We start from the raw sequence: 14,394 nt of genomic DNA, 5'->3' as shown, positions 1-14,394 counted from the left end.
TATGCGGAAGAAAAGAAAAGGATCGGATTTTTTAGAAAATTAATTTTGTGGAACCCTAAAAAATCTAGGCTGTGATACCATGTTAGATTTCGGGAAAACTCCTTGGGTTGGAGTGTGTACCATTGAATCATATATATAGTGTTACAATACTAGTCCTAATCATGTTAGGAAACCTAGTACGATAAGAATACAAACTATATCACAAATATATACAAATATATCCTACTCTGCGACAAATATTATAATAATCTTATAATATCTATCACTCTTCAATACGGTGTCGTTTCAGTCTCTCTGCTTCGTTTCTTCTTTTGGGTTCTTCAGTATTTCCGCCTATTTTCTCTCTCCTATTTCTCACTTATAATTCAGGTACTGTTTTTCTTTTTTCAAGTTTAGAATGTTCTATACTTTCAGAATCTATGTTTTGCTTTTAATGTCTTTTTAAGATTTGGGTCTTTTTTCTTTTACTTGCTTTTAATGTCTTTTTAAGATTTTGTGTCTTTTTAAAATAATAATATGGAGTAATAAAATTAAGTTTTAAAAGTGACCCTTTTTTCAGTTGTTGATAAAATAGTGGAATTTCAATTATTTTTTTATTTTTTGGTGGGTCTGTTTTCAATTGAAATGTTGTTGATTTTTGATTAATTAGGATTATATTGAAGGGAGCTTGTGCATATGAAAATGTTTGGTTTTTCGCGGAGGCGGCCTAAGCTGGGAAGGTCAGTGTTCTTATGGTTTATTGAATGCGCACTCGATTTGAACTAATAATGTGACAACTAAATCGGGACATAGGTAATATAGTAAGTACGCTAGTGCTGCTGTTCTTGTTTATGAAGTATATGGTAATTTTTTTTAATGATATAACAACTTGAATTTAATGGCGACATGGGGTACAAGTATTTGTATACTCAGTAATTTGAATTTTGGGTTGAAGGAGGTTAAATTCATATATTGTTGCTGAGTAATATGTAAATTATTTATTTTAGTTCTTGGAATTATGTTTTCTAGTGTTGAATTTAACATTTGTGCCAAGTGATATGTAATTTACTAATTTATGATGTTTTAGTACTTGGAATTATGTTTTCTAGCGTTGAAATTTGAATTGAAGGATCTTACATGCATGCTGAGTAATATATAAGTTATGATGTTTTAATTCTTGCAATTACGCTTTCTGGGGTTGAACTTTGGTTGAAAGGAAGGTACTTTAATGCATTTTCTAAGTACTGTAATATGTAATTCATGATGTTTCAAATCTTTCAATTCATGGAGTTCCATTTGACTTTCACAATTCACATTATACCGATGAAGTCATTATGATACGTTCTTTTCTATAGGATTATTGTGATTTTTGTTAAAGGGTCTTTTTGTGATTTTTTTTTTTACGACAATGGGTTTGGGCAATTGGGCTGTCGATTTCAAAGGAAGGGAAGGAGAGTAGATAACAACATTGAGGTTTTCATATTTATAAGCTGTAGAAGAAGAGATTCTTACTTGATTGAATTTTATTCCAGGATGAAAGTGCACCTTGCAGACTCGGCCCAGGGTACAAAAAGTCCTTTAAGACCTCTCAAGCGGACTAGCAATTCCAATGTAAAACATTTTATTCACCTTTATGTAACATTGTGTCAAGAGATTTGAATCTTGCATAATAATCCTTATACTTATAGGTGGAAACCACTGTGGTTGCTTCTAACCAAGAAGGCGAGTCTGATTGTCATTGTTCATCTGCTCCACGAGATATCAGCAATTGCACATCAGGAAGCTCTGAGAGCTGGATGGTTTTGTCAATTTCTGGAGACAAGCCCAAACCTCGCCTGAATGTAATTTCGATTTCACTTCAGTCACTCATCATTAAGTTTTTAAATTATTTTTGGTAAACGGAGTGAGCTGAACAAGATAAATCATGTCCTGTATATTTGAGCAGCATGCTGCAACTGTAGTAGGAAACAAGATGGTGGTGGTTGGTGGGGAATCTACGGATGGAATGTTAGATGATGTGCAGGTTATCCCTTACATTCTTCACTTTTAATTAATGATTAAATGTCATACAACTTCATGAAATTAGAAAGTACCATCGCTGTTCCGGTGTTCCCTTCAACATTTTGTTGCACGATTGCAGGTGCTTAGTTTTGATCAATTTTCATGGACCACAGCTTCTTCAAAAATATATTTGTCACCAAATACCCTGCCCCTGAAGATCCCATCTTGCAAGGGACATAGTTTGGTACTGTTTCTATATTATGATATATATAATGCATCAGATTGTTGAACATTATTTATTAACAAGCCTGAGGCCCTTAACAATTTATATGGGTTTCGTGTTCTCTTTACTAGGTTTCTTGGGGTAAGAAAGCTCTCTTGGTTGGGGGAAAAACTAATCCTGGTAGCGAAAAGGTTTCAGGTTTGCACTTTGAGCGCTTTCTCTGACTATATGTTGCTACGCTTGCTGAAAACTGCTATTATGGGGAAGTAAGCAAATCTAATTTTTATGCTTATATTCTACAGTGTGGGCATATGACACAGAAACAGAATGCTGGTCACTAATGGAAGCAAAGGGCGATGTACCGGTATGCTCTCTTCACAACTTCCAAGATGAAAATTGACCCATGTTGGAGCTTATTGTAGTACTTTATTTATCCAAGTATCAAATAACCCAGCCCAAAGGTGATTCTTTCTCGAGGATACTGATGTGATAGTCGTATTATGGCCCCTTTGTTATTGTAGAAAGATGACCACGATTTTGTTCTGCCATTCCACCTGTGTTTTTGCTCTTTAATCCTTTACTTTGATAGGAAAACCCAATAGAGAGTGTGTAACACCCCCGATTTACTAGCTAATAATAATCAAGAATTAAAAGAAAAATAAACAATCTTTAAATAAATTTGCGGAAGCATGCACTTAAATTAGAGGTATTACCGCCACACTTGACAACCTGTCAAGTGCTAAGGCTTACAAAATCCCAATAATTACAACCCAATCAATCTAAGTGAGCTATTCATACGACTTTACAAACTCGTTATAAAAACACTAATCGATCATTTGAGCTCCTTTAGCTACGATCACTTGATGAACCTGTTTAAACAATCTTGACTGCTCACAATTAAGGACAAATTCCAAAATAGATCGTCGTAGGGCCACCATAAGAAAAAGACATGGCTGCAAACACAAATAGCACAACAAAAAAAACAAACACACGTCAGCAAAAAGCTGAGTAATCACCACACATCAGAATACAGAGTATAACAAAATAATCAACATTACTGGCTCAATTAAACAATGTAGTACAAAACTACATTACACATTGTATTCTGAAAATAATCTTTGTCAAACCCAACCTCGAATAATAATACGGAACTTTTACTCAATTAACTCATAACCAATAAGTGTGCCATGCTATTTGTTCTATACCTAGCCTTGGACATGGGTACTTTGAATTAATAAACCCACAAGTATAAAAACTTGAATACTCTCAATAACCAAAAAACCTTGAATCAGACCACATACGGGCCAATAGGGGCCAATTCCCACTGTAGGAGACCATAGAAAAATAATAAAATAAAGATTGTACCTCATTCTTAAGTCATGATTATCATCTCCTTACCAACATGCCAAGCACTAAGGTCTATAACGCCGAGCCTCAAACCAAGAATAAAATAATAATTCTCAATCTTTTGATCTTATACTTCGATCAAATAACCATTCACAGGTTAATAAACAATATCTCAATATTGGCACAAGTTCCCAATTTATATATGACGACATATTCAACTCATAAATATCTCAACTCTTATAGGGCTAATACTAGTACCCAAAATTAATTAACTCACAACCCAAAAATAATACTCTGCATTAATAACCCTAAAACCTCAACATAACAATATTCCCTAAAGCAACAATAATATTAAAAACTCTAGCACGAATAACACAATCAATTGATACGACAATAGTAACAAGACAATTAAATCAGATCATATCATAAAATTATATACATCAATCATAGAAACTCAAGCATATATATATCAAATCATACAATAATAATATAAAGCAATAATTATACAAACAATTCCAAAGTAAATCCGTGTGATTACGAGACAAAAGTATATAAATTAAACATACGACTCCAAAGAATTGATATGGTGATTACCTTTCGAAATGATTAAGCAAATATTATAGCAAAGTATTGCACTGCCTCTTGATTTTCGACTTGCAATCCAAGCCGACACATTACATGAGATACGTGGGCTTACATGGGTACATTATAATTGTCATCATAAAAATTTTGGTGGAAAAATCATGATATTAATCAAAAATTGAAAGGGCTAAAGAGTTATTAAGAGAATAATATTGCTTGTTTGATAATAGGGCTTAAGATCTGCTTTGTTCCAACGCAAATGAACAAAACGGCCAAAGGATGGAAGTTTATAAAATAATTATAATAGGGTTTAAGAAAATTAATAGGTTTTAAAATGGTTTATTCACCCTTAAAAAAAAAGTAGTGTCCTATTTAAATTAAAATAGGGTTTTAAAACTTTCCGAATTCTAAAATAATAATATGAGATTAGGAAAGTTATTTAATAAATAAAAATAAACTACTTTTTATAAAATATATTATATAAAATCATAAAATATTCGGGTATTACAGATTGGTCACTGAAAGAGATCATATCCATCATCTGATTTTAAGAGTTGTACTACTCCCTCTGTCCCCTTTTCTTTGCTCCAAAAGGATAGAGTTACTTTTTTAATGTTAGGTTGAAATGAGTTGATGTGAGAGAAAAGTGGTGGGTTTAGAGGTAGTGGTTGTGACTTGTGAGAGTAAAGCTGTAAACAAAGATAGTATGGGTCGACAGCGGGGGTACTAGTTAAGAGCCAATGGAAATGGAGGATAACATATCTTTCATATACTTGTGAAATCTTTTTCAAAAGTGGAGAAATGTTTAGGACTGCTGCCTTTGTTTATCTTATTTTTTCTCCTGTGCCATGGTTTTAAATCTTGGATGCGGTTGTGTAACCACTTTTGCGGGCAATGCGGGTGGAATGCGGCTGTTGCGGCCTAATATATCAGTCGCACTGATTTCAAATTCCTTTTTTATGTGGTCGCAATACGGTGATGCCACTGAGATTAATACCATGCTCTCTGAATTCAAGGTTGTGAATTTTGCTTCTGTGTCCCTACACTTGTCTTCCTGCCAAACATGGGTAGATTTTTAGATTGTGATTAATGCTTCTAGTCCACTCTATTACGCTGGCTGAACTCAGACATATGCTACAAAGTTGTGCATATTTACTTATACCATAGACCCTACCTGTAATTAGTTTATTGGGATTGGAATACCTTGGATTGTTGTGATAGCTAACAATGACGATTTTATGTGAGCAGTGAGTGAATTTGTACTCACTAGTCAATGATTCAGTACAAATTTATCACATGTTTGGCAGGAAGACAAGTGTAGATTGCTTCTGTGTCCCTACACTGTGTCCCTACGCTTGTCTTCCTGCCAAACATTAGTCAATGATTCAGTGCAAATTTGTACTCACTAGTCAATGATTGTTACTTCAAAGAACTTTGAAGGAAAAACTTGGGATCATTATATTTTGAAAGGTACAATAATGTACCCTATCATTCCTGTTGTAGTTGCTGTAGTTTCTTTGTTTGTTTTTCCCTAAGTAACTGTCATGCTTGGTCATTGTTATGCAGTTTATGCATATTGGACACTTGAACTCCTTGGTGATATATAATGATAATAAGTGAACTCCTTGGTGATAGATAATGATAATTAGTGAACTCCTTGGTTTTTTGACATAATTTGGATACGTCGTAGATGTGTTTTTTTTCAGGAAAGGGATTCTTTCAACTATGTCAATCATGATAGAAAGACGAGAGTAGTTATGTGTGAATAGTGTATGTCTTTCAAACATGTTTAGTTATTTATCTACTGGTGATCCAATTTGGTTTTGATGCGGTTTAATAGTGTGGACAACACGTTCAACTATGTGAGCTATTCATGTACCTCCTACCCTTCATTAAAAAATTTAATGAGATATTGATCATTGTTTAGTATAGTTAATTATACTTGTCTACCTGAAGGTATTTTACAACCATGTTGATGGGTCATGATTATGTATATGTATCTACATTAAAGCTTCTATTCGAAAGTAGAGATTCTTAAAGGAAGCATATTCATGTAGGTTGCTCGTAGTGGTCATACGGTGGTCAAATCAAGTTCTGTTTTAATACTCTTTGGAGGTGAGGATTCTAAAAGAAGGAAGTTAAATGACCTTCACATGTTTGATCTGAAGTCAATGACATGGTTACCTCTTCAATGCACGTAAGTGGATCCCATTTTCCTCCACATGTCTTTAATCTTTTCTTGGAACTGTTAGCACTTTCGCATCTAGCTCAAATCTAGCATGGTAATAAATTGTGGTGATGGAGATTTTAAAATTGTATTTTTCCAAAGAAAAGTCTAGGTCAATGTCCATGGTAATGCCTCTATCCCCAAACATGTACTCTTTATTTCATTAATCATGAATTTTTATTTGTACCCAATGCCACTCCTTTTATTTGAACTCAATGCCACTCCGTTTACTTGCACTCACTGTCACTTTCTAAAGAAGAAGGTAGTGAAATTTATGAAGAAAAAGAGATGTTTGTGGGTGGACAAGCATATGCATGTCTGTGTGAGACTTTTTTTTTGTTTTCTTTGCAATATACATAAAAATTTTAGTCCCATTATTGCTATTTGTTACCGATTATCTAATGGATTGTAAGTCAGATGCCTTAGATGTCCAACTAAATGATTTGAGTTACATATAAATTCATTTCCATTATTACCATTTATTACCACCTGTCAAATAGGCCAAATGCCTTACATGTCCAAGGTTACATTGTACCTGATTTAAGTTATAACTGGTACTTGTTTGGGAGAGTCTTTATAAATTTTGGGGGTTGGGGGTACTTGGAAAGTAAGAATTGCTGGTATCACCAGAGCTTTAACAAATACAATGTGTGAACAGGGGAACAGGTCCATCTCCAAGATCTAATCATGTTGCAGCTCTATATGATGATAGGATACTCTATATCTTTGGAGGGTCTTCAAAATCTAAGACTTTTAATGACTTGTACTCGTTAGATTTTGAGACGGTGAGTAGAATCATTCCTGCTCATTTATCATTGTTCAAATTTTCATCTAAAATCATTCTGTACTTTCACTTGTTTGATATGAATGGATAAATTAAACTGTGCCTTTGTGTTGCAGATGATGTGGTCAAAAAACAAGATCCGGGGTTTCCATCCTTCACCAAGAGCTGGTTGTTGTGGTGTACTATGTGGAACTAAATGGTATATTATTGGTGGTGGAAGCCGTAAAAAAAGTAAGTATTAGCAGTATTTATTTTAATTGATTTTCGCTAATTGTCTTGCTTATGCTTTCTGCAATAGCTGGCTGGATTCAGGAATTTTTGAAGTAGTTAGTGAGAAGCTTGCAACTTTATTGGGGTGTCAAATCTTTCCAATAATTAGCCACTGTGAATTTTTCATCTAAATCCAAACCCAACACATAATCAATCTTCTGGCGTAATTGGAAATGGACAACTTATCAGTACATCGATATTAAATGATATACTTTACTAGTTAGAGTTCTGTACTAAAAACTTCCTTTACACTGAACCATCATGAAAACTTGTTCCTTATATTTTAACATAAAGCATACTTTTTCCTTGTTTATGAAGTAAGAGCCTATTTTCAATGGATGAAATAGCGTTGAAACTGCTCATGTTTCAATGGTGTTTTTCTTATGGCTTGTGCAGGACACTTGGAGACCTTAATTTTTGACATTGTAAAAGTTGAATGGTCAGTTGCAACTACATCACCTCCATCTTCCATCACAACTAAAGCTGGGCGTGGGCCGGGTCAGCACGCGGGCGGCCCGGGCACGGCACGAGGATGGCCCGGCACGGCACGGCCCGCCGGCAGGCCCGGCCCGGCACGATGGCACGCCCCTCGTGCCTCGTGCGGGCTGCGGTTAAAAAAAACCAAAAAGCAGCCCGGCACGGCACGAGCCCGGCCAATAGCCCGTGGCACGGCCCGCAGGCACGGCCCGCAGGCACGGCCCGCAGGCACGGCCCGCGGGCTAACGGCTATAAGGCTGTTTTTGTTTTCCCTCCAACGGCCATAAACGGCCATAAACGGCTATAAACGGTTATATTTTCACCTATAAATACCACCCTAAACTTCCAATTCTTTCCACAACTCAACTTCTCATCTCATTCTCTTACTCTCTTATTCTCATAATCTCATTATTCTCATATATTATAATTTATAAATTATAATCTCTTAATATTTCTTAATCTCTTATTCTCTTATAAATTTTACATTTTTAATATTATTAGTCTACTACCAAAAAAAAAAAAATACTTTGTTATATTTACATTCGGGAAATTATAATTTCGGGAAATTATAAATTCGAGAAATTATAAATTTGGGAAAGCGTTGAAGCGTCGTTGTAAGATCTAACTCAACTTTATTTTAATTTGTTATTGTTATTGTTATTATTATTATTATTGTTACTATTATTATTATTATTATTATTATTATTATTATTATTATTATTATTATTATTATTATTATTATTATTATTATTATTATTATTATTATTATTATTATTATTATTATTATTATTATTATTATTATTATTATTATTATTATTATTATTATTATTATTATTATTATTATTATTATTATTATTATTATTATTATTATTATTATTATTATTATTGTATACTTGGAACTACTTAATTACATAAAAACTAATTTCTATTTTAATTGTGGGTTATTTGGATTGTTGAAATCTGTCTAAGGCGGGATTTGGGCTCTGGACAACGTCGATCCTAACCATAACCTACCTGGGATCTCATTGATTTAGATAATCTACTATTATTATAATTATTTTTGAAAATTTATTAACTTACTAATTAAGTAATAATTAAGAAAAAAAACTTACTTATACTTGTTAATTGTTATAATTTGTTATAATTTGTTACTTTGTTAGTGTTATAAACTTATAATTGTTAATTTGTTATAATTGTTAATATTGTTGTTAATTATTATTTATTAGTTAATAATCTTAATTAATCATGGCATCAAACCCGAACCAATCCTCCTCTAAAAAAGCCAAATCTAAACGACCATTGGAAGGCTCTTCTATGCCCCCCCTACAATGCAAATCCCTACTATGCAAATCCCTACAATGGCCACCACCCACCCCGGGTTTTCTACCGGTTTTCCCACCGGATTAGATCAACAAGGGACATTCCAACCATGGCAAAGCACCCAATCTCCACCTTATTATGCCTCCGCACATGATATGCCTTTTGAATTTAACTATCAAACAACTCAAGCAAGCAACACACAACCTGCCGGCTCTAGTGACCCATCCGTCCAAAATACTATTCCCCCATCTGATAACCCATTCATTGAATGGTACACCGAAGAAGAAATGACCCTTTTGAAAAACCGAAAGAGTAAATGTTGGCAATATTTCTTGTTAAGTAGAGATGGTGAAAAAGCCAAGTGTAAAACTTGTGGTAATATTTATTCGGCTCCAGCCAAAGGCGGTACGGGGCACCTAAACCGACACAGTGAAAAATGTGGTGCCCCTAGTACTGACCCAACTCAACCAAAAATTTCTCAATTTCATCCTTATGGCTTCACTTACAATTATGAGAGGGATAGGGATGAACTTGGGAGAATGATAGTCCAAGCCGAACAACCTTTTCTTTTTGCTGAAAGTGATCCGTTTAACAATTACATTAAACGAGCACTACAACCCCAACACAAAAAAATCTCCCGAAAAACCGTTAAAACAGCTGCCATGAAAACTTACTTAGAATACAAAATGAAATTAATTGAAGAACTTAAAACTCTTACTTCAAGAGTTTCTATAACTTCTGATGCATGGGATGGTGGTTATGGTTTACATTATTTGTGTGTTACTTGTCATTGGGTTGATAGTGAATGGTTATTGCAAAAACGTATTATTTATTTCAAATTGCTTGAATACCCCCATACGGCCTTTAATATTTCTAATTGTATTATGAGTGCTCTTGATGAATATTGTCTTAGGGACAAAATCATGTCCATGACGTTTGATAATGCAACATCCATGACAGTTAGTGCTAATCTAATTAAACCAAACTTGCATAATGTCATAATGGATGGAGATGCATTACATATTAGATGCATTTGTCATGTTTTAAACTTGTGTGTTAAGGATGGACAAGAAGCAATTGGTCCATACTATTCCAAAATTCGAAATGCTGTTTTGTCTATTATGTCTTCTAGCAGTAGGTATCAGGAATGGAGGCGATATCTTAAGCAAAATAAGATAAAGCCTATTAGAATTAAAACGGATTGTCCAACTAGGTGGAACTCCACCTATGACATGTTGAGTCAGGCACTTTCGTATAGAGTTCCATTTTCATTGTTTTACAATAATAAGTATCCACAATTCATGATAGCAGACTCCGATTGGGATAATTGTGAAAAATATATGCAATTTTTACAATTATTATATAGTATGACTCACTGTTTTTCTTCTGTTTATGTTCCTTGCATTCATTCTTTCCTTCAAAATGCATGTTTATTTGCTCAACTTCTTTATGAACATCGATCACAACAAGATTACAATGATTATGTTCCACAAATGGAGGCTAAATGGCGTAAATATTACACTAAGCTTCCTATGGTTTATATGTTTGCTTCTATTTTAGATCCTAGATCAAAGTATGATGGCACATTTATGCTAATTGATATTTACTATGAATGCATGCAACTCGGTGATGGTGTCGAACAATATAAAAATCATGTGAAAGATAAATTTTTTGAGTTATATAGAGTTTATGAATCTAAATATGGAACCGTCACTCATTTTGCCCCTTCTCAAACATCCAAAAGCGTAAGTAAAACGGGCAAAAGTTTGGCGGCCCAAGCTGCTAACATGTTATCTAAGTTTTCAGGTAGTGGATCATCATCAAGGCGAACACAAAGCGATGTTTCGGAGTTGCAAATGTACTTAAACTACGACTTCATGAAAGGCTTGGACGAAGATTCGAGGTTGGGGATGGACATCCTAGATTGGTGGAAATCCCAAAGCACAAAGCATCCAATTTTGGCGGCAATGGCACGTGATATTTTCAGCATCCAAGCCTCCTCCGTTGCCTCGGAACGAGCTTTTAGTGCTTCGGGAAGGGTTCTAGACGATAGAAGAACAAGTTTGAAGCCCGAAACACTAGAAATGTGTGTTTGCTTGAAGGATTGGATGGATGCCCAAGAACGCATCCAAGATCGTACTTTTACGGCCAACGACAACATCGATGGTTCCGATCGTTCTGGTTCAACTAGCTCCTCCGCATTAGCTAGTGAACATGAAGCCGAAGATGAAGACGAAGAAGATAATGAAGACCTTGATTGAAGATTACCAACAACTCGAGAATTAATATTAATTAGCGAAAATTCTAGTATTTCCTATGTACTCTATTAATTAGTGAAAATGTTAGTATTTCCTATGTTGGCTATGTACTCTATTAACATTAGCCGTATAATAAAATAACAAAATAAGTTATTCATCAATTATTGTTAGTTGTACACTTGTACTTCATATTATCTTTTACTTAATAAATTTTTATGAATGAATTTTTTCAACTTTTAATTTTATGGAATATGTTATATTGTTATTTAATTTTTGTCTAATACTTATATAGTTATATGAATAATATGATATATAGTAAATTATGAATGAACAATAAATATTAATATAATTTAAACAATATTTAATATAACTTAACTCCATAAAAAATTTAATAATTATTAAATTCAAATATTAAATTGTATAATTATTCAATTCAATTTTTTCTTTCATAAAAAAAATTCAAGTTTTTTTAAAGTTTTTTTTAATTTTTTTTTTAAAAAAAAAAAAAGAAAAAAGGGTAAGCCGTGGCCCGTGGGCCGGCACGGCCCGCCTCCACCGTGGGCCGGCACGGTGGCCGGCACGACGGGCGGCCCGGCACGGCACGACCGGCACGGTGGGCCGTGCCGTGCCGTGGACAGGGAAACCTTGAAGGCCGGCACGGCACGGCACGGCCCGCCTCCACCGTGGGCCGGCACGGCCCGGCACGACACTGTTCATGGCCCGCCTAGGCACGGCCCACGGCAGGCCCGGCACGGCCCATGCCCACCACTAATCACAACCAATAAAGTGAGACAACTCTCTCTTTCACATGTAGCAGTTGTAGATTGTTTCTCTGGGGGTGTTGTCCTAGGCTCCTAGCATGTCTACGTTCCTTATTACTATTTTCTGATGTGATATACAGGGATTTAGTCTTGTGCTGGTAGAACACAAGGAGAGGGACTTCCTTGTTGCATTTGGAGGATCTAGGAAAGAACCATCAAATCAGGTTGGTTCTAAGTTTTTCTTCCACAGCTGGTGTTAGAGATCACTTGTGTTTCAATGATTTACCATACTTTATTGCACAGGTTGAAGTGCTGATATTGGACAAGAGTGGAAACTCTTCTGGGAGAAGGTTGGCACCAAACAAAAATCCAGGGTCATTACCACGGCATAATCGTTCTTCATCTAATGAGTTTGCATCTCAGCTTCATGGTGCTCCTTCCTGTCCAGTTGATTCTCTTAGACAAAATCTAGCATCGATAATAGAAGAACATGGCTCTACTAGGAGATCTCTATCAGAATCTGTCCATGCTGATTCAACAAATGCCTCTGGAAGTGTTTCTCTAAGGAAGCAATTTCACTGTGAGGAGGATCCAACTCGTAAACCATCGAATTCGAGGAGTTCTGATGATGAGAACTCACTCTCTCAGGTGAGGCCATCACAGTTTCACTCTGTTATTATTACTAGTCTGAATTTCTTTGTAACTTTGTATGCAATATTGGGCTTTCTGTTGATTCTTAGAGAATTTTTTTTTTTTTTTTTTTTTTACTTGTAAAATGTAAGTGTTGCTTGGTGAATGCCTGGTTGTTAGCTTATAATATGTGTCCCTTGATAATGTAATGCTTGTATTTAATATTTTTATTTTGTACATTTTGAATGAATTTCAGTTCTTAGAACAAAGAAGACCCCCTGAAACAGCTTGTCCAGCCGAAACCTCAGGCAGATTTCTCATGGAAGATATACCTTCTTTTTCAGAGTCTGGAAATCTTAGTGTCCCCAGCTGTGTCAGTGAAAAGTTTCCACTTGATAACGAGGAGATAATTTTCCCAGAGAGTGATGAAAAGTGTGGAGTTTATTCTGCTCCTTCAAGCATATATCAATTGTATGAAACAAGAATGGCTGCCTTGATACGGAAGAATGGGATGCTTGAAGGTCAACTTGCAGCTGCTTTGGCTAATCGTGAAGCTACTGAGAAAAACGCATCATCTGCTCTAAAGAGTAAGCAAGAGGCAGAGAAAAGGCTGGCTGATACCACGAAGGAGTTGGAGTTGCTAAAGGAGAAGTTAGGAGGTTTGGAACTGGCACAGGAAGAGGCTAATAATTTGTCTAACATTGCACATTCTGATAACATTAGACTTGAACATGATGTAGCTTTCTTGAAAGCAGTCTTGGATGACACTCAGAAGGTATGTCTTTCTTCGACGCCTTTACTAAAAAGCGCTCCATTTTATGTACATTGATTTATACTATCACTTGCTTAGTAGAATATTTTATGTTCACGTATCTCCTCTTTTTCTTCTATAAATTGTATGTAGGAGCTGCATTCTACCAGGAAAATGCTGACTAATGAACGAACAAGAGCTTTCCAATCACAGGTGTGGCCTTGAATTCTATGTTCAAGTTTCACTTGTCATATCCTAGTATTAAGTTTTCATTTACCCCTTTTCTAAAACAATTTCAATAAATATTTACGGAGTACTTCGTATTTTCAACTGTCCAAGGAGTGCGTTATCTGGACATACTCGACATACATGGCAGTTCACTAATTTTGCATCAATATTATTTTCAGTATGAAGTTTTTCACCTGAAGCAGAGATTGCAATCATTAGAGAATCGTACATCTACGCCAAGAAAACCATTTCAAGGATAATTCAAGAAAGCATCAAGGTTTTCCAAACTCCACATAATAGCTTTGGCGATTAATTATTTTTGGTTGTCAGCTTGAATTGTAATATTTTGTAAATATCAAGAACTATCAAGAACAAATTCAAGTATCATCCATTAATCTCGGCTGCTAATTATGCATGCTCTAATTCTCTGGAAGAAGCTAAGTGATTACAATTCCATAACTCGGAAATAAGTGGTTACACTCATTCAACATGAAGCATCAACTTCTAATTCTCAACTTTACCTGAATAAATTTGCTGATGTTAATTTCGCTGTAAA

The 14,394-nt window shown here is 35.1% G+C and overlaps 1 protein-coding gene across 1 annotated transcript; it reads left to right on the top strand.

The window, feature by feature from the left end:
* Positions 1-265: 265 nt before the first annotated feature.
* Positions 266-14,297, top strand: LOC145580075 (uncharacterized). The gene is made up of 17 exons (XM_081637405.1): positions 266-369; positions 650-719; positions 1,512-1,590; positions 1,668-1,820; positions 1,925-2,002; positions 2,120-2,224; positions 2,335-2,401; positions 2,506-2,567; positions 6,190-6,329; positions 7,018-7,144; positions 7,260-7,374; positions 7,810-7,895; positions 12,370-12,453; positions 12,533-12,877; positions 13,116-13,634; positions 13,764-13,823; positions 14,018-14,297. The coding sequence occupies exons 2-17, from the start codon at positions 676-678 to the stop codon at positions 14,096-14,098; spliced, it is 2,145 nt and encodes a 714-aa protein (XP_081493531.1). The 5' UTR covers positions 266-369; positions 650-675; the 3' UTR covers positions 14,099-14,297.
* The last annotated feature ends 97 nt before the right edge of the window (positions 14,298-14,394 follow it).

This window comes from Chenopodium album, chromosome 14, assembly GCF_948465745.1.
Source record: "Chenopodium album chromosome 14, dcCheAlbu1.1, whole genome shotgun sequence".
In the NCBI taxonomy this organism is placed as follows: Eukaryota; Viridiplantae; Streptophyta; class Magnoliopsida; order Caryophyllales; family Amaranthaceae; genus Chenopodium; species Chenopodium album.
This window is presented reverse-complemented; position numbering and strand designations above follow the sequence as displayed.

Bases quoted from the DNA above. Each gene is read 5' to 3' on its own strand.
- LOC145580075 (XM_081637405.1), top strand. From the start codon at position 676: ATGAAAATGTTTGGTTTTTCGCGGAGGCGGCCTAAGCTGGGAAG. The intron at 7,145-7,259 runs GTGAGTAGAATC...TTTGTGTTGCAG, and splicing joins ACTCGTTAGATTTTGAGACG to ATGATGTGGTCAAAAAACAA. The intron at 7,375-7,809 runs GTAAGTATTAGC...TGGCTTGTGCAG, and splicing joins TGGTGGAAGCCGTAAAAAAA to GACACTTGGAGACCTTAATT.